The sequence below is a fragment of the Canis lupus genome, chromosome 35, assembly GCF_003254725.2.
Source record: "Canis lupus dingo isolate Sandy chromosome 35, ASM325472v2, whole genome shotgun sequence".
Lineage (NCBI taxonomy): Eukaryota > Metazoa > Chordata > Mammalia > Carnivora > Canidae > Canis > Canis lupus.
In genome coordinates this window covers 169,198-190,531 of record NC_064277.1, presented here as the reverse complement: position 1 = coordinate 190,531, position 21,334 = coordinate 169,198, and the positions used below count along the sequence as shown (strand labels likewise).

The window sequence follows — 21,334 nt, the reverse complement described above, 5'->3', positions numbered from 1 at the left end:
CCGTCTTGTTAGTGTGGTAGCTGACTCCCCGGCAGACCGCTCAAACTATGACTGTACCGTGCAAGACCAGGAAAATAGTTGTCAAAAGTGCCCATTTCTAGATTATTTAGGGGGAAGAAGTTTCTAAATGGTGTTTTCAAATATACTCTGAAGAATGAATTTTTTTAATGAAGTCTTAAATCCACAGTAAATTCAAAAAGTATAAAAGTTATTATGCTTGTTCCCAGTGATAAACAATATAGTCTATTTCTTCTACAACCTTCCAGAGAAATAGAATGCATCTGTGAGTAAATATCTATGTATTAAAGAGTAGATTTTAAGTGTATTTGAATGTTTTACTAGCATATTCACATTCTACCTTTGCCTTCATTTTAAACAGGTAAAAACCCATGTGCCTCCTCCTAGCTTCTGTTACATCCTCAGTGCTCATCCCAATGTGGGACAAATTGATATAATTGAAGGAGACCCTATTTCTAAGCTTTACCAGCCTCCAGTTCCCCACTTCTTAAGAGAAATTCTCCAGGTAACATCTGTGTTTCTAACAGGGTTTTTAATTATTTTTACTGTATTTGTGTGCTTTGTGTGATGTTCTCACCATCTTCATTGCCTTTCCAGACTGCTGATCTTAGTACCCGTTGCAGTTTCTACGCCAGAGTGATTTATCAGAGACCACAGGTAATCATTCCCTCTGCCTTTCTCTTTCTGATAATGTATTATAAAGTCATTAAAGGAATAGCCTCTCATAGAAATTAGTGGGGTGCTGAAATAGAAAAGCATTTTAAAAGTCCATTTATGCATGCTCCGAGCTGAGGCAATGAATCCATTCCTTGTGCAGGTGCAGCCTGCCAGCCACTGTGATAAGTGCTGGGTATGGAACAGTCTAGGCATAGGTCATCCGAAAGGTTCTTAGCCCAGCACTGTGAGTTCCTTTCTGGCAGAAAGGAAAGAAAGGAGGTGGAGGAAGGAATCTCGGACTGAGCTTAGTCCCTTTCAGAACTGATCAACAGCTCTGAGCCATCAACAGGGGAAGCAAGCGCTGCAGCCCCTTGGAGGCCTTGGCAGTGCTGGAGAGCTGCAGCCTAGAAGAGCTGCTTGTCTGCTGCCATCCCACACGACGGATCAGCAAGAAGCAGACAAGAGCTGCTTTTGGCAAGTTGAGCATATGCCATAAGTTCTGCAAGAAAGAAACCCCTGGTTGGCCTTAACTCCAAGAGGAGCATCCCTGCAAATCTGTCACCAGGAAGATACCGAACATCCCAACGTTCAACCCTCTTTTTCCTTTTCTCCATTCACCTTTTAGTCATTTGACAATGAACTGGTACCTCTCCTGAGGAATAAGAGAGCGATTGTCAGTCACAGTGCTTCCTGTGGGCCACCCCAGAATTTGACTCAACAGGCAGGGGGACAGGCCCACAGTGAGGATGAGGTCCAGGCACCTGATGGTCTCTTACCTTCCAACCCTGAAGTGAACTGAAGGTTGACTGCAAACTCCCCTGCCTGCCATCTGCAGGACACTCAGTATGTTAAGACATGCTTGGCATCTGGCACGTTCCTATTATTCTAACACACATTCCAGATCGTAGGGCTGTGCCATCAGGCAATGGTTCACTACGCAGCTACCATATACTCTGCAGATAGAATAGTGTCCTAAGGGGCAATATACCACGAGTTCCTGCCCACAGAGCCTCACCTGCTCACAGCCCCAGCTGGTAGCAGAGGTGGAAAGTAAAAAAACAGGTGTCAGATACACCATAGCCAAGCCTCAACAATAGAGCAGCCCCAGTGGAGTGGAGCCCTAAGACAGAGAAAGACAGACTGCAGGTTGTCTGCCTCACTTGGATGAGGGAACCCTGCCTTGTGGCTGGTTGAAAACCCTAATACCCTTCTGTTCTAATTTTTCTGCCAAGAAATATGCTTCCACTGGCATAGGTGCAGCCTGCCCGCAGCTCTGGGGTTCAGTGGGTGTATGTACCAAAGAATTGGTACATTAGGGAGTAGGAGATTGGAACCCAATGGAACAGATGCCTCAATGCACTAAAATTCTCTACCTCCTGTATGCTGCTTTTGTGGGACAGAGAATCACCAGAAACTAATAACTTCCTTGGGGTGAAATGGAAATAAGCTAATTCCTAGGGTCACTGTGTGGTCAGGTCAATCACCTATGTATTCTACAGGGTCAGTTGACTTTAAGAATGGCACGACGCCTGGGGGGCTCAGATGGTGGAGAGACTGCCTTCAACTCAGGCCCTGATCTCCGGGTCCTGGAATCGTGTCACACATTGGTCTCCCCTCAAGGAGCCTGCTTCTCCCTCTGCCTGTGTCTCTGCCTCTCTCTGTATGTCTCTCATGAATAAATAAATAAAATCTATAAAAGTAATTGACACAATGAGTCACTGCAAGAACCTGAGTTCTCAAAGAAGATTCAGTTGTATTTCCATTATACAAATGGCTAGGTCATGCAAGGCAAAAACGTATTTTCTTGTATTTAACTTTTTCTTTAAGATTTTATTTTTAAGTAATTTCTACACCCAACCTGGGGCTCTGTCTTACAACCCCAAGATCAAGAGTCACATGCTCTACCAAATGGGCCAGCCAGGCACCCCCTTAAATTTTATTTTGAATAAAATTATTCTAACTTTTTAGATTCATAGGAATTACAGATTCACAATAGACTGCAAAGAAATATATGGTATCTCCCGTACATCCCCCCCATCCTAATACCCCATGCCTACACAGCCACTATACAACACCCAAACAAGCCCTGATCTGGTGTTATCATTATAATTATGTTATTTCATGATCATTACACAAATGGAACCATGCAATATAAGTGTTGTTTCCTAGGCCAGTTGTACAAACTACCAAAAACTAGATGTGTAAAATAACAGAAATTTGTCATTTCACACTTCTGGGAGCTAGAAGTCTAAAATCAAGGTGTCAGTAGGGCTGTGCTGTCTGTGACAGCTCTGGGAAAATTCTTGTGTCTTCCAGCTTTTAGCATTTGCCAGCAATCCTTGACCTTCCTCGGCTCTGTATACACACCACCCTAGGCACATGGCCATCTTCATCCTGTGTGTCTTCATGTGGTCTTCCCTCTGTGCCTATCAGTGTCCAAGTTTCATTTTTTTATAGAAACAACAGTCATATTGGTTGAGGGCCTGCTGTAATGATTTCATCTTGACTTGGTTAAATTTGTAAAGACCTTATTTCCAAATTAGTTCACATTCCAAGGTACTACAGTTAGGACTTCAATAGATCTTTTTGGAGGAACACAGTTCAACCTATAACAGCTCCTTTGGGAGCTATTTGGTGGTGGTGGTGGTGGTGGTTTTCAACTAATGAAATTCTCTAGAGATTCATCCAGAGAACTAATGATGTTAAACGTCCTTTTGTATGTTTATTTGCCATCTGTATCTTTGGTGAGAGGTGTATTCCTGTCTTTTGCCCATTTTCTGTTTGGATTATTTCTTTGTTTACTGGTGAATTTTGAAAGTTCTTTACTCTGTATACAGAGTCTTTGTCAGATATGTATTTTACAAATATTTCTCAGTGTCTGTACTTTTTCTCTTCGCCCTTTCAACAGGGATTATGCAGAACACAGTTTTTCATTTTTATGCAGTCAAATCTATTAACTTTCCATCTTATAGATCATGCATTTGTCATAAAGTTTAAGGCACTCAAAGCTTTTTGCCTATTTAGGTCCCAAAGTTTATCTTTTATGTTCTTTTCTAGAAGATTTGTAATTTTACATTTGGGTCCATGCTGTATTTTGAGTTGGTTTTTGTATAAATTGTGTAGTTTAGGTCAAGGTTCCCTTTTTTTTTTTTTTTTTTTTTCCTATGAATGTCTGGTTAGGCTATCCTTCCTCCATTGAATTGCTTTTGCAACTTTGTCAAAATTAATTGGGCATTTTTGGGGGAAGAGATTTATTTTTTTTAATTTTTATTTATTTATGATAGTCACACAGAGAGAGAGAGAGAGAGAGAGAGAGGCAGAGACACAGGCAGAGGGAGAAGCAGGCTCCATGCACCGGGAGCCCGATGTGGGATTCGATCCCGGGTCTCCAGGATCGCGCCCTGGGCCAAAGGCAGGTGCCAAACCACTGCGCCACCCAGGGATCCCCGGAAGAGATTTATTTTTAATAAAATTTTAGCAATTGTATTGGTATCACTGCTTTGAATTAATTGGTTATTTGTGTCTTTTTACAGAGGATATTATTTGTTACAGGTTGTGTTCATAACCCCAATGGTAAAGATAATTCGATAGCTAATTTCAAAAGAAACTAGTCCATTTTGGCTCATCAAGAGATTTAAAAGGAGATAGTAAGCCAATCCAAGGTATTTAGAAAGAGTATCTAAAATCTTTGAAGATTGTCAGAAAAACTCCCAACTGCATGTAATCTTGTAGAACTTTGCCCTTCCTGGAATATACCATTTTTTAAAATGTGATTTTGCTAATTGTTCCTCCAAAATCATTTATACCTCTACAGTCCAATACAGTATCATGCACTGCACTTAGTTATCATCTCTCTTTCTTCTTCAAATGGAATATTTCTGCATCTTTGTGTATCTTCTGTGACCTTGACAGTTTTTAAGAATAGAGACCAATGCTTAAATAGGATATCTCTCCATTTAGATTTGCTAGATATTATCTTATTGAAGTTATGCATCCTTGTCAGGAATACCACATAAAAATACTGTCTTCATATCAGAAGGCACACAGTTGATTTGTCCCAGCCCTGTGATATTTTATCAATTAATTAAGATGGTATTTTCTAATATGCTCAACCTCACTCACCATCAGGGAAATACAAGGGTCTTCCCAGGCAAATCGTTGGCCCCATTTGGATCTACTGAATCCTAAACCCTGACCAAGGGGAAAGGGCAAAATGCCATTAAAATGAACTTTAGGGATCCCTGGGTGGCGCAGCGGTTTAGCGCCTGCCTTTGGCCCAGGGCGCGATCCTGGAGACCCGGGATCAAATCCCACGTCGGGCTCCCGGTGCATGGAGCCTGCTTTTCCCTCTGCCTATGTCTCTGCCTCTGTGTGTGTGTGTGTGTGACTATCATAAATAAATAAAAATTAAAAAAAAAGAAAAAAATAAAATGAACTTTAAAAGGCATTACAACTTTTACAGATAAAATTATAATGAAAAATAAATAAAAGAAAGATGGTTACTAGAGTTAAGATGACACAGTAGTATGGGGACACTGACTTTGCCTCATTCTTGAAACAACATCCAACTACTTTGAACAATCAGGAATACAATCTGAAGATTAAGAAAACAATCTGCACAGTCAGAGGGAGAGAATGTGGCAGATGCAGGCTTATCATTTTATGTTTGTCTGTTTGTTTGCATTTTTGTTCCTTTTCTAGTGTCTTGGATCTGCCTTTTCTTTTTCTTCTTCTTTTTTTTTTTTTTCCTTTCCAAGGCTTATCTTGACTAACAAATCAAAGCACATTGAGTTAAAGGTCCAAACACTCCCCACTACAAGCAAGAACGAACACTGTAGAAGACAGATCAGTGGGAAAAAACAGCCAAAACACACATCACAGAGTACATAGTATACACCAGAGACACTTCCTGAAGTTTTTGTTGTTGTTGTTGTTGAACTTGTTGTTATTGTTGTTTTTGTCAGTTTTTTTCTTTTTCTTTTTCTTTCTTCCTTTCTTTTCTGGATAAATGATGAGACAGAGAAATTCACCCCAAAAGAAAGAGCAGGAGGTAGAATTCACTACCATAGATCTAATCAGTGTGGATCTAAATGAGATGTCTGAACTAGAATTTAAAATAACAATTATAAAGATACTAGCTGTGGTTGCCTAGGGGGCTCAGTTGATTAAGCATCTACCTTCACCTCAGATCATGATCCCAGAGTCCTGGGATCAAGTTCTGTATCAGGCTCTGTGCTCAGCAGAGAGCCTACTTTTCCCTCTTCCTCTGCTTGCCACTCCCCCTACTTGTGCTCACTCTTTATCTCTCTGTCAAAAAAATAAATAAAATCTTTTAAAAAAAAGAAATAAAGATACTAGCTGGACTTGAAAAGAGCATAGGAGACACTAGAGAATCCCTTACTGTAAAGATAAAACAACTAAAATCTAGTTAAGCTGAAATTGAAAATGCTATTGCAGAGAGATACAGACCCAAGAGGAAGCCATAAAAATGAGGATGAATGATTCAGAAGAGAGAATCCGTGATATAGAAGATAAAATGGTGAAAAATAAGGACCTGGAACAAACCTATTAAATCATGAAGGGAGACTAAGACAAATCAGTAATTCCATAAAACAAAAATAATATCAGCATTATATAATGGGGTCCCAGAAGATGAGGAGTGGAAGAAAGAGGCAGAAGGTTCATTTGAACAAAATATAGCTCAGAACTTACCTAATGTGAGGAAGGAAACAGGCATTCAAGTGCAAGAGGCACACAGAACCCCACTCAAAATCAACAAAAATAGGTCAGCATCTCAACATATTACAGTGAAGCTTCCAAATTTTAAAGATAAAGATAAAATCCTAAAGTGCCTTGGGAGAAGAGGACCTTAACCTACAAGGGTAGACACATAAGTCCAGCAGCAGACCTAGCAGGCCAGAAAAAACTGGCACGACATATTCAATGTGCTAAATGGGAAAAATACACAGGCAAAAATAGTGTATCCAGCAAGGCTGTTATTCAGAATGGAAGTAGAGATAGTTTCCAGAAAGAAAAAGAAAGAAAGAAAGAAAGGAAAGAAAGAGAGAGAGAGAGAGAGAGAGAAAGAAAAAGAAAAGAAAAGAAAGAAAGAAAGAAAGAAAAAGAAAGAAAGAATGAATTTGTGAGCACTAAATGAGCCCTGCAAGAAATATAAAAGGAGTTCCTTTGAGCAAAGACAGAGCCCAAAAGTAAAGACCAGAAAAAAACACAGACAGTCCATGGGAACAGTGACTTTACAGGTAATATGATGGCACTAAATTCATATTTTTTCAAGAATTACCCTGAATGTAAATGGACTAAATGCTCCAATCAAAGTACATAAGGTATCAGAATGGATTAAAAAAATAAGACCCATCAATATGCTGCTTACAGGAAATTCATTTTAGACCCAAAGACAACTCCAGATTGAAAGTGAGGGGGTAGAGAACCATTTATCATGCTAATGGACATCAAAAGAAAGCTGGAGTAGCAATCCTTACATCCAACAGACTAGTTTTTAATCTAGTCTATAATAAGAGATGAAGAAAGATCATAATAAAAGTGTCTATCCAACAAGATCTAACAATCATAAATATTTATACCTCTAACATGCAAACAGCCAAATATAAAAACCAAATACTAACAAAATTAAAGAAATTCATTGATAATCCTACAATAATAGTAGGGGACTTTAACACCCCAATTATACCAATGGACAGATCATCCAAGCAGAGTATCAACAAGGAAACAAGGGCTTTGAATGACACACCAGAGCAGATGGACTTGACAGATATATTCGGAGCATTTCATCACATGCAGCAGAATCCACCTTCTTCTCAAGTGCATATGGAACATTCTCCAGTAGATCACATACTTGGTCACAAATCAGTTTTCAACTGGTACAAAAAGATTGAAATCATACCATGCATATTTTCAGACTACAAGGATGTAAAGCTTGAAGTCAACCACAAGAAAAATTTGGAAGGGCCACAAATACATGGAGGTTAAAGAACATCCTATTAAAGAATGAATGGGTCAACCAGGAAATTAAAGAAGAATTTTAAAAATACATGGAAACAAATGAAAGTAAAAACATGACAGTTCAGAACCTTTGGTATGCAGCAAAGGCAGTCCTAAGATGAATATATATAGCAATATAGTCCTTTGTCAAGAAACAAGAAAAGTCTCAAATAATAACCTAACCTTACACCTAACGGAGCTGGAAAAAGAACAATAGGTAAAGCCTAAATCCAGCAGGAGAAGAGAAATAATAAAGATTAGAGCAGAAGTCAATGATCTAGAAATCAAAACAATGGTAGAACAGATCAACAAAACTAGGAGCCAGATCTCTGAAAGAATTAGTAAGATCGATAAACCCCTAGACAGACTTCTCCAAAAGAAAAGAGAAAGGACCCAAATCAAGAAAATCATGAATGAAGGAGGAGAGATCACAGCCAACATGAAAGAAATACAAATAATTATAAGACAGTATTATGAGCAATGATATGCCAACAAATTAGGCAATCTGAAAGAAATGGATGCATTCCTAGAAACATAAACTACCAAAACTGAAACAGGAAGAAACAGAAAACCTGAACAGACCCATAACCAGCAAGGATATTGAAGCAGTCATCAAAAACCAAGAGTCCGGGGCCAAATGGCTTCCCAGCAGAATTCTACCAAACATTTAAGGAATTAACACCTATTCTTCTGAAACTGTTTCAAAAAATAGAAATGGAAGGAAAACTTGCCAGACTTTTTCTATGAGGCCAGCATTAACTGGATCCCAAAACTAGGACAAAGACCTCACCAAAAAAAGGAGAATTACAGACCAGTATCCCTGATGAACAAGACAAGGACAAGAACCATAAGATTCTCTCAACTGATACACAAAAAGCATTTGACAAAATACAGCATCCTTTCTCAATTAAAACTCCCCAAAGTGTAGGGATAGCAGGAACATACTTCAATGTCATAAAAGCCAAAAGACGAATATCATCCTCAGTGGGGAAAAACTGAGGGCTTTTCTCCTAAGGTCAGGAACACAACAGGGGTGTCCACTCTTAACCACTGTTTTTCTACATAGTACCACAAATCCTAGTCTCAGCAATCACACAACCAAAAAAATTAAAGGCATTCAAAGCGGCAAAAGAAGTCAAACTCTCCCTCTTTGCAGATGACATATTCTCTGTAGAAAACCCAAAAGACTCCACCCCAAGATTGCTAGAGCTCATACAGCAATTCGGCAATGTGGCAGGATACAAAATCAATGCCCAGAAATCAGTGGCATTTCTGTACACTAACAATGAGACTGTAGAAGGAGAAATCAAGGAATCGATCCCATTAACAATTGCACCAAAAATCACAAGATACCTAGGAATAATAAACCTAACCAAAGGGGTAAAAGATCTGTACTCAGAAAACTCTAGAATACTTATGAAAGAAATTGAGGAAGACACAAAGAAAAAGAAAAACATTCCATGCTCATGGATTGGAAGAACAAATATATTGGGATATTTCAGCCATCAAAAAGAGTGAAATCTTCCCATTCGCAATGTTGTGGAGCTAGAGGGCATTGTGTTAAGTAAAATAAGTCAGTCAGAGAAAGACAAATATATGATTTCTTAAATTCATATGTGGAATTTAAGAAAAAAAAAACATAGGGGAAGAGAAGGAAAAATAGAATAAGAGGAAAACAGGGAGGCAAACCATAAGAGACTCTCAAGTGGCGGAAAGAAACTGAGGGTTGCTGGAAGGAAGGTGGGTGGGGTGATAGGGTAATTGGGTGATGGGCATTAAAGAGGCACTTAATGTAATGAGCATTGGGTCTTACATGCAGCTGATGAATCACTAAATTCCGCCCCTGAAACTAATACTACCGTGTATGTTAACAAAATTGAATTTAAATAAAAAAAGAAAAAGCACTTTTAAAAAATTTAAAAAAAACTGTTGCAGATACAACAGAAATTTTTTTAGCTGCTTTATATAACAGCCCTATACAAAGTCTGAAGACAATTAAGTATTCCTATCTCAATCAGTTTGGGCTGCTATAGCAAAATACCGTACACTGAGTGGCTTAAACTGTACCGGCTTATTTCTTACAAATCTGGAGTGTGGAAGTCTGAGAGCACAGGGGCGAACGTGGTCAGGTTCTTAGTGAGGGCCCTCTTGATTTTCAACAGGGTATGTCCTTGTATCCTGACAAGGTGGAGAGCGGAGAGAGGAAACAAACTTTGTCATGTCCTAGGACACTAATCCCGTCACGAGGGCTCCATCCTTGTGGCCTAATTACCTCCCAAAGCCCACCTACCATTCCCATCACATTGGAAATTAGGACTTCAACCTATGATTTGGGGATTTGGAAGGGATATAAACGTTCAATTCATGAGAGTCACTGATCCTTAGGAAACTTACATCTAACAGGACAGAAGAATGTGTAAGGACTAAATATAAAACAGTATGGTAATTAATATTCTAGGTATGGGAATGTGAGATCTACAGGAAAGGAACATTGTTCTCTCCCTGAGTAGTTCAAGGACAAGTCCAGTAGTGCCAGGAGAGGGCGGATTGTATCCCAGGGAAGGAACCCTTTAAACAGGTGCAGGGTAAGGACTCTCGGGGCACAGCCATGTCGGTGGGGGCTGTTGACTAAGATATGCAGAGTCTCTTGCATATTTGGAAGTATTTGTTGGAATGATATCTAAAATTCTTAGTAACAATCATCTAACATTATTACTTAAAAAAAATTTAATAGAAGAATGGTATTAAGGTTAATAGACTTGACTGTGCCTTTGAATTGTAGCTAAGCAGTTTGTTTCCTCTGCAGCAAACGGAGATTTGGCTGATGGTGACTGATGTCACCCTACAAATGCAAGATGAGAATAACTCTGGCCTCCCCAAAACCGTGCCAGTCTGTGTGGCTCCCTCATGTGTGCTGAGCCAGGAAGTCCGGGAAGCGCTTACCGAGGCTGCCCCTCACTGCTTTCTCTTCAGGGACGCTCTCCGAACCCAGGGTATGCTTTCTTCTTCTTCATAGCTCTGACCCCGGGGTGGCTGATGGATGCCATGAAATGACATTGGGGCTTGTAGACGCCTCTGACTTACTCTAGGACTGCTGGTCCCTTCATGAAGCCAACCATGGACCTGGCACGTGGAGTGGAAGAGACCCGTGGTACCGGACTTCGGCTTTCACTGGCCCCTGTCACGGCCACCCGGACAGAACCGGAGCGCTGGCAGTGCTAACACCTCCGGTGAAAGATGCCGTTGGTCAGTCAAGGCTTATCCCTTGATGGCACACTTTACGGGTGCAGAAGCCGCTTGACGCCGTTGCCTGGAACATCACTTTTTAAAACAAAAAGCTGGAAATTATACATATACACTTAGCTCTTTTCTTCCTAGGAATCAGTAGAAGCCTGGCCAAACTATATATTTTTATTTTATTTTGTTGAGGTTTAATTTGCGTACCACAAACTTCACCTTTCTAAAATGATTTTGAATATAGTTTTGCGTGGTTTTCCAGCTTAGCACAACGGTGAGTGTAGGACTGCTTTCCATGCAGTGCATGTGTCACTGGATACAGTGGGTGGGCCCTAAGCCTGTGCCCTCTGCCCACCCTGCCTGCAGGAGGGTGGCAAAGGGCACTGTCTTTACTGGCAGGAGACCTCTTTTTCCTTCAGTGCTTCAATAATCTGAAGTGTCTCTTTTAGCAGGTCGATTTGTTTGTGTTGAACGAAGTGTCCTCCTGCTTCAGAAGCCCCTTCTGGGTGTGGACTCTGGCGCTCACTCCTGTGAACTGACTGGCCCCGTAAAGCTCAGTGAACTGGATTCTATCACTCAGGTCAACTCTATTTGCTGCCTTCAAGGTGGGTAGTCAATCCTGGTGGAAATGGTGTTTATATATTTTTAAATATCACACTTCATATTCACTTAACTCATTTATTCCACGAGTTTTTATGTCTGACACATCCCAGACTTTGGAGACCCAAGGAACAAAGTCAGGAGAGGTTCTTGCCTCTCAGACGCACACTGTATACAGCAGGAGCTCAGTGAGCTTGCACATAATCAAGTACAGAGCCTCAGCGTTCCGGCTGCTGCTCCACGTCTGGTTGCTGGGACCGCACTGTGCTCTCCCGAAGGACAGGAGCCTGTGCTGAGATCTATAGGGTGGGAAGTAGCCAATTAGGGAAGGAGTCCCTACTGCTTAACAGGGAGAATGTCTGATAGGAAAAGAATAGGACATATAAGGGCTGCTGTCAGGGCAGAGTGGGGGGCACCAGAGTCCAGGAGAGGGCAGGAAAGGCATGTGGATGGAGGGAGTGACTGCACAGGGAGGGGGTGGCCCTGGCAGGCATGTACTCGGTCGTCGGCAGAGGCCAGCGCTCCAGGTTTTGTCTCCACAAAGCAGAGTGGAAGGGCGAGGGCCTTGGATAGTGGCCAGTGGGAGGCCAAGCACCCGTCCCACGGTGTAGACCAGGGAGGAGGCAAAGTAAATCTGGAAGTGGGTTTAGTTGGAGGAAACTGACAGGCTGCATAATGAATTCAGTACAGAGGGAGCAAGACATAGATGGAGGGTGAGAACCTACGTGATGACCTCTGAGATCTGGTACTTTGTAAAACACGGTATCCTGTCACTTGCTTTCCTGACTCAGTACTCTAGCAGGATGTCCAGCCAGGTGTGTAGGTAAAGATGTTACTCAGGTCGTAATAGTTGTATCACATTCCCTCCTGTGAATAAACGGTCTTTGTGCTGATAGAGATCCACATGTTCCTCTGTTTCTGCAATTATAGACAAGGCTGAAATAAACATCCTTCATGTTAATCCCTACTGATTTCTTTGCAGGAAGATTTCAGGGTCTTAGGACTCATATTTTTTTAATCAACTTTATTGAGATATAACTTGCATCATTACAATGCACTCATTTAAAATGTTTTAGTATATTCACAAAGTGTGCTACCATCACTGTAATCTAATTTAAAACTGTGTTGGGGCACCTGGCTGGCTCAGTTGGTAGAGCAGTGGCGGTGCTACCCTTGATCTCAGGTTGTGAGTTTGAGCGCACACTGGGTGTAGAGATTACTGTAAAAAAAAAAAAAAAAAGCCTTAAAAAATTCTCATCATCCCCCAAAATAAACTTCATGCCCATTGTCAGCCACTCCCCATTATTTCTCCTATCCCAGCCCTTACCCTGGCCTTAGGGAAGTATTGATCTACTTTCTGTCTTTATAGATTTGCTTTTTCTGGATATTTCACATACACAGAATCATATATATGTTTCATGCTGGGCTGCTTTTACTTGGCATAATGTTTTCAAAGTTATCCATGATGTACCATGTATCAGCACTTCATTTCTTTTTTCGGCTGAATATTTTGTCATATGGATACACCACGTCTTGTTTTATCCATTCATCAGTTAATGGGCACTGGGTTGTTTCCACTTTTTGGCAGTTGTAAATGGTGCTGCTGTGGATATTTGTGGACTAACTTTTGTTTCAACAACCTGTTTTCAAATTTTGGATATGTATCTAGGAGTGGAATTGCTGGGTCATATGGGAAACCCTGTGCTTAGCCTTTTGAAGAAATATGTTTTCCAAAGTGGCTACACTATTAGTGTATCCTTAGTATTATAAGATATTAAGTTAATTTCCAAACAGTGTACAAAAATTCACATTTCCAAAAGTAATTTCTAAGAGGGCCTATTTCCTTCAGCCTTGCCCACTACTAGATTCCTGAATCTTTTTATGACTTTTATGATCAGCAAAAACTATGATTCCACTTTTGTTGTTTAATTAACATTCTTCTACCCACTTGTGAGATTAAGCACTCAGCCATTGTGTTCAGGCCATTTGGATTTCTCTTTTGTGCATCTTCTTTTAATGTTAGTGCCAAAAGATAACTAAGATCATGATTTGAAGTGAGAAATCAGAGCAGCATAGCCTAGTGGTCCTGAAGAAAGCAGACTCTGACAAATCACCTGTCATCTGGGTCTTCCATTTTCTCATGTGTAACACAGGGCTTAATAGAATCCACCTTAAAGCATTGTTGAAGATTAAATAAGATAATGCTCATAGGCTTTGGGGGCTTGGGATACTCACAGACTAATGGAGAAGGATGACATCTCAGTGCTGACGTTGTCATAGACCGTGGAGGAGGGCTGGCTGAGGGCAGGAGCCAGTGAGGCAGTAGGTGGGTGGGTTTGGTACTGTTAGGATTTGTCGACCAGAGTGGTGAAGGCCTTCCAGACAGATGAAGGCCATATGGAAAACCCACACAGATGCCAGGGGCAGTTGTCAAATCTTTCTGTGCTGGAGGAGGCAGGGCCCTCTTGGGATGGAGCTGGCTTTGTCTTGTTCTGCTATTCCTGGTCATGCTAAGGAGGTTATGTGATCAATTTGTTGTCTTAAATAAACAATTGTGTCAGCATCAGAGATAGACTATGGTACAAAGCTGGATTGGTTACTGACAGGCCGTTTGGAAGTGTGCAGGGAAGGAAGGGCTGGGCAGACTGTGGGGTTTCCAGGAACCGGCCCTGCTGGGCCCCTTGGCACAGGCTGTGAGGACAGCACACAGTGTAGACTCATGCCCTGCAGCAGATGTGCTGCACGCCTGTCCTTGTTACTGCCCAGAGCCTGCTGCCGCTTGCAGGTCTCCACCATCTCCAGAGGCCTCCCTTCTATCTTCATTCTCCTGACTGGTTGCTACCTGTTCTTCTCTCACCCCTCACCTCTCTCAGAGCCCAGGACTCAGAAGAGAGAGAAGGGTGTGGGAACAGCCTCCCAAGCAGTGTAGCCTCTGCCCTACATTTGAGAGGGACCACCACCCACCCATACTGCTTAAGCTGTATGGGACCTTGGGGCACCTGAGTGGCTCAGTCAGCTGAGCATCTGACTCTTGTTTTTGGTGCAGGTTGTGATCTCATGAGTCATGGGGTTGCTTTGGCTTGGGGCTCAATGCTTGGTACTCTGCTTGAGATTCTCTCCCTCTGCCCTCTCACGTGTGTGTGCTCTCTCTCTCTCTCTCTCTCTCTCAAATAAATATATAAATCAATCAATCAGTTAATCTTTAAAAAAAAAGCTATATGGGACCCTGTTGTTATAAGACCATAAGAATCGCCACCACCTGTAGCACTGTATTATGAGAAAATATCTACCTGAAGAGCTTGGCTTCTAAAGGAGGGTTTGAAAACCAACCCATTATCCATAACCTATGAGTGTCACAGAGATGCAAAAAAAGGAAAATGTGTAGATTCTTATGAGGAAAGAGAGACTTGATTTTTCTAGTTTCTGAAGAGCATCATATTTAAAAAAAAAAAAAAGATTCATAGGTGGGATTTCCAAAACAAACTTAACCATTTTATAAATTGTTAAAATATCCATACTACCCAAAGCAATCTAAAGATTTAACGTAATCTGTCTAAATACCAAGAACATTTTTTTACAGAACTAGAAAAAATTCTCCTGTAATTTGTGTGGAACCACAAAAGACCCCAAATAGCCAAAGCAATCTTGATAAAGAAGAACAAAGCCGTAGGTATCACAATCCCAGCTGTAGGTATTTGTAGATATACTACAAAGCTGTACTAATCTAACACAAAATACTAGCACAAAAATATACACACAGATCAAGAGAACAGAATAGAAAGTCCAGAGATAAATTCATGCCTACATGGTCAGTTAACCTATGACAAAGGAGGCAAGAATACACAGTGGGGAAAAGACTCTCTCTTTAACAAATGGTGTTGGGAAAACTGGACGGCTATATGCAAAAGGATGAAATTGGACTGCTTTCTTACATCACACACAAAAATAAATTCAAATGGATTGAAGACCTAAATGTGAGACCTGGAACCATAAAACTAGGAAGAAGAAAATATGGAAAATAATTTCTTTGACATTGGCCATAGCAACATTTTTCTTGATAGGTCTTTTCAGGCAAGGGAATCAAAAGATAAAATAAACTATTGGGACTACACCACAATAAAAATCTTTTGTGCAACAAAGGAAACCATCAACAAAAAAGGCAATGGGAGAAGATATTTGCAAATAATATATCCAATAAGGGGTAATATCCAGAATACATAAAGAACTTATATAACTCAACACCAAAAAAACACAAATAATCCAGTTAAAAAAATGATCAGAGGACCTGAATAGACATTTTTCCAAAGGAGACATCCACATGAAAAGATGCTCAACATCACAGGGAAATGCAAATCAAAACCACAATGAGATATCACATTATACTTGTCAGAATGGCTAAAATCAGAAGTATAAGAAGTAACAAGTGCTGGTGAGGATGTGGGGAAAAAGCAACTCTTGTGCACTGTTGGTGGGAATGCAAATTGGTGTAGCCACTGTGGAGAACAGTACAGAGGTTCCTCAAATTACAGGTGCCCGTGTGGCTCAGTTGGTTAAGTGCCCACCTCCTGATTTTGGCTGAGGTCATGTTCTTGGGGTCATGCCCATGTTGGGCTCTTTGCTCAGTGGCGAGTCTGCTTGAGATTCTCTCCCTCTCCTTCTGCCCCTCCTCCCACCCATGCGTATGCTCACTCTCCCTCTCTGTCCCTCCCTCCCTAAAAAGAAATAAATCTTTTTAAAAAATTAAAAATAGAATTACCATATGATCCAGTAATTCCACTGTTGGGTATTCATCCAAAGAAAGCAAAAACACTAGTTCGAAGAAATAGATGCACTTCTATGTTTACTGGATATTATTTACAATAGCCAAGATATGGAAGTAACCCAAGTGTCAATTGATAGATGAATGGATAAAGAAGATAGATGATAGATAGATAGATAGATAGATGATAGATAGATAGATAGATAGATAGATAGATAGATAGAAAGATAGATAGATGTGTATGTATATATATATATATATACACACACACACACACACACACACACACACACACATGCATAGTGGAACATTACTCAGACATAAAAAAGAATGAAATCTTGCCATTTGTAACATGGGTGGACCTAGAGGGTATAATGTTAGGCAAAATAAGTCATTTAGAGAAAGACATAACATATGATTTCATTCATACACAGAATCTAAAAAACAAATGAACAAAGAAAAAAAGAGATAAAAAAAAAACAGACTTTTAAATACAGAGAATAAACTGGTGGTTGCCAGAGGGGAGGTGAGTGGGGCACAAGTGAAATAGATAAAGAAGATCAAGAGTACATTTATCTTTATGAACATTTAGTAACATATAGAATGTTGAATCATTATATTGTACACCTGAAATTAATGTAACATATAAGTTAATTATGCTTCAATCAAAAACAAAACAAAAAAACAAAAAAACAAAAACAAAACAATACAGGGATGTCTGGGTGGCTCAGTAGTTAGGCGTCTGCCTTTGGCTCAGGGCAAAATCCTGGAGTCCCGGGATCGAGTCCCGCATTGGGCTCCCTGTGGGAAGCCTGCTTCTCCCTCTGCCTGTGTCTGCCTCTCTCTCTCTCTCTCTCTCTCTCTCTCTGTCTCTCATGAATAAATAAATAAAATCTTTAAAAAAAAAAAACATTTTAAAGTGAGCAGTTCAGTGGCATTCAGTATATTCACAAGGTTGTGCAGCTACCTCCTATTTTATATTTTGTCTTTTGACATCTCAATGGCTTTGAAAATGAACTTGCATTCTATTTTTTTAATAACAGCTTAATTGAGATATAATTCACATACTGTGAAAATCACCCTTATAAAGTCTACAACTCTGTGGTTTTTAGTGTATTCATGCAGTTGTGCAAGTATCCCCACTAACTAGTTCCAGAATATTTTTATGACTCCAAAGAAACCTCAGGTCCATTAGCAGACATCCCGCACCAATCTACTTTCTGCCTCTATGGATTTGCTTTTTCTGGACAATTCATTTGAACAGAGTCATGTATGTTCTTTTGTATCTGGCTGCTTTCATATAGCAGAACATTTTCAAGATTCAAACAGGTTGCAATATTTATCAGCACTTCATTCCTTTTTGTAACTTAATAGTCCATCATGTGGACATACCAAGTTTTGTCTATCCATTTACCAGTTGATGTCTGTTTTTGATATTATGGACAATCTGAGTAGTATTAGTTCTCCAACTTTGTCCTTCTTCAATATTGTCTTGACTATCTAGGGATTCTTTTTTCCTTCCATATAAACTTTAAAATTAGTTGCTGGGTATCCATAGAATAATTTGCTGGGATTTTGATTGGGATTGTGTTGAATCTGTAGATGATTTTAGGAAAAATTTATATCTTTTATTTTTAAGATTTTATTTATTTGAGAGAGAGAGAGAGAGAAAGCAGGGGAGGAGCAGAGGGAAAGGGACAAGGAAACTCCAAGATGAGCACAGAGCCCGACTCAGGGGCAGGGAAAGGGACAAGGAAACTCCAAGATGAGCACAGAGCCCGACTCAGGGGCTCGATCCCATGACCCTGAGATCATGACCTGAGCTGAAACCAAGAGGCAAATGCTTAACCAGCTGAGCCACCCAGGTGCCCTGGAAAAAAATATGTATCTGAACACTATTGAGTCCTTCTACCCCTGAACAAGGATATCTCTCTATTAATTAAGATTTGACTTCTTTCGGCAGAGTGTATTAGAAGTTTTCTTCATATAGATCTTGTACATACTTTGTTACATTTGCACCTAAGTATTTTACTTATTTTAGTGTCGATATAAATGGTGTTATGTTTTAAGATTTATTTATTAGATTTAATTCAGTGCTCCCTACACAAAGCTTCTTTATTGGTTTATTCTACCTGTAGGTTTTTCTATGTGTTCTTTACCAAATTGAGGAAGCTCTTCTCTGTTCCTGGATTGCTGACAGTTTTTATTATTCCTGGATGTTGGATTTTGTCAAACTGTTTTTCTGTATCTGTTGATATGATCATATGATTTTCTTCTTTATTCCATTAATATGATAAATTGATTGATTATTTGATTGTTTTAAAAGAGTGAACCAGCCTTGTATACCTGGAATAAATCCCACGTTTGGTCATGGTACATTTTTTTATATAGTAGGATTAAATTTGCTGATATTTTGTTAAGGACTTTGCATCTATGTTCATGAGAGGTGTTATTCTGTAGTTTTCCTTTTATGTAATGTCTTTATCTGTTTGTTTTTTTGTTTTGTTTTGTTTTTTATGATAGAGAGAGAGGCAGAGACACAGGCAGAGGGAGAAGCAGGCTCCATGCAGGGAGCCCGACGTGGGATTCGATCCCGGGTCTCCAGGATCGCACCCTGGGCCAAAGGCAGGCGCTCAACCGCTGCGCCACCCAGGGATCCCTTTATCTGGTTTTGTATGAGGTTGAGGCTGTCCTCATAGAGTGAGTTTAGGATGTATTCCTTATGCTTCTATTTTCTGGAGAGACTGTAGAGAATTAGTATAATTTCTTCCTTAAACGTTTGTTAGATTTTGCCAGTGAACTCTTCTGGGCCTGGTGCTTCCCGTTTTAGAAGATATGAATTATTGATTCAATTTCTTTAATAAATATAAGCCTATTGAGATCATCTATTTCTTCTTGTGTGAGTTTTAGTAGATTGTGTGTTTCAAGTATTATGTATTTCAGTTGGTCCATTTCACATAATTTAGCAAATTTGGGCTGATAGAATTGTTCATAACATTCTTTTATTGTCCATTTAATGTCCTTGGAATCAGTAACAATGGCTTCTCTTTCATTTATGATAGAAATAATTTGTTTTCTCTTTTTTTTTTTTCTTAATTAGCCCACCTGGAAGTTTATCAATTTTTATTGATCTTTTGAAGGAATCAACTTTTGAGTTTCTTGAATATCTCTATTGATTTTGTGGTTTTGATTTTATTGATTTCTGCTCTACTTTTCATTATAGCTTATATTCTCCTTGTTTGGTTTTAATTTGCTTCTCTTTTTCTTTTTTCCTAAGATGAAAGCTTAGATTATTGATCTTAGATATCTTCTCATATATGCATACAGTGCTATAAATTCCTAAGCACTGCTTTTGCAGTTTTGATGCATTTCTATTTTTATTTAGTACAAAATATTTTAAACTTTCTCTTGAGATTTATTCTTTGACCCATGTGTTACTTAGAAGTATATTATTTAATCTCCAATTATTTGAGAGTTTTTCAGCTTTCTGTTACTGACTTCTGTTTACTTTCATTATGGTATAAGAGCCTACTTAGTATGATTTCTGTGTGATTTCTACACTTTTAATTGTGTTTTATGCCCCACTTAGTGGTCTATCATGATGGATGTTCCATGTTAACTTGAGAAGAATGTTTATTTTGCTGTCATTGGATGGCATATTCTATAAATGTCAGATCCAATTGATTGATGGTGCTTTTCAGTTCAACTGTATCTTTATCGTTTTCTGACTTTGGATCTGTCAGTCATTTATAGAAGCTTACTGTTGTCTCAAAGAATAGTAAATAAAATATAATGAGGGTTTGTTTATCTCTCCTTAAAGTTCTGTCAGTTTGCTTCACACATTTTCACAGTCTGTGGTTAGGCACATAAATTAAGGATTGTCATATCTTCTTGGCAAATTGACCCCTTTATCGTTATTTAATGCTTTTCTGTATCTCTGATAATTTTCTGTAATCTGAAGACTGCTGTGTCTGAAAGTAATAGAACTATTTTAACTTTCTCTTATTAGTGCTATGAGGATATATTTTTTCTATAACTTTACTTTTAATCTTTGTGTTTTTATAGTTGAAGTGGGTTTCTTGTAGACAACATAGAGTTAGCTCTTGTTTTTATGTCTAATAGTCTTTTTTGCTTTTAGACCATTCATATTTATAGTCAAAACTCACATATAATTAGATTAATATCTGTCATATTTATAATTGTTTTCTGTTCATTGCTCGTTTCTTTTTTTCATCTTCCACCTTCTTTCTGCCTTTTCTCATTTGAATTGAGCATTTTATGATTCTATTTTCTCCTCTCTCTCAGCATGTTAATATTCTTAACATTCTGTAGTGGTTGCCCTAGATATTGCAATATACATTTACAGCCAATCAAGTTCACTTTCAGGTAACACCGTCCTGCTTCAAGGGTGGTACAGGTATCTTGTAAGGATATTCTCAGTTCTTCCCTCCCATTCCTTAGAACATTGCTGACATTCACTTTATTTATCCATAAGGTAGAGTCACTGAGTACATTTTTGTTATTATTACTTAAACTATTAGATTTAGAACAACAAATGTAAAATATTTTCTTTCACCTTCATTTATTCCTTTTCTAATGTTACTCCTTCAGTTCATGTAGATCCAGTTTCTGACCTATATCATTTTCTCACGTCACCATTTCAGTGTAGAGTTCCCCTGGGTCCCGCTCTGAAGCTGCCCGTCAGGTAGGTATGTGAACACTGCTATCACAGTGCTGTCATGTCCTCTGACGGGAACCAGTTAACGAAGGATTGAGGGAAAACGAAACCCCGGCTGTAATATAGCAAAGATTGCCCCAGCCTCCCAAGTAGGAACACCCCAGCTAAGGCAGAGGCTGGGGCACTGACCGGACCCCACCGATGGACAGAGAGGCACAGAGGCTCCCTGCCCTGCTCGCCAGCCAGCTGTGGGCTCACCAGATCCAACTCCATCACAGCCATGCAAGGCTAGCATCCTCCAAACTCTGGGAAGTAACAATAGTGGATACCCCCTTCTCAGCAACTCAGCCTTGCCTTACTCTGCC

At 39.6% G+C, this 21,334-nt stretch overlaps 1 protein-coding gene across 10 annotated transcripts in view; it reads left to right on the top strand.

Annotated features, from left to right (window-relative positions):
* Positions 1-21,334, top strand: part of SPIDR (scaffold protein involved in DNA repair) — a 437,895-nt gene that overhangs the window by 404,277 nt on the left and 12,284 nt on the right. For 8 of the 10 annotated variants that reach the window (XM_049105958.1, XM_025446508.3, XM_049105954.1 and 5 more), the window contains 4 exons: positions 380-523; positions 616-675; positions 10,502-10,688; positions 11,382-11,537. In XM_049105958.1, coding sequence (XP_048961915.1) covers positions 380-523; positions 616-675; positions 10,502-10,688; positions 11,382-11,537 — 547 coding nt within the window. The remainder of the gene's footprint in view (positions 1-379; positions 524-615; positions 676-10,501; positions 10,689-11,381; positions 11,538-21,334) is intronic. The other 2 variants (XM_025446489.3, XM_049105956.1) reach the window with 1 other exon arrangement.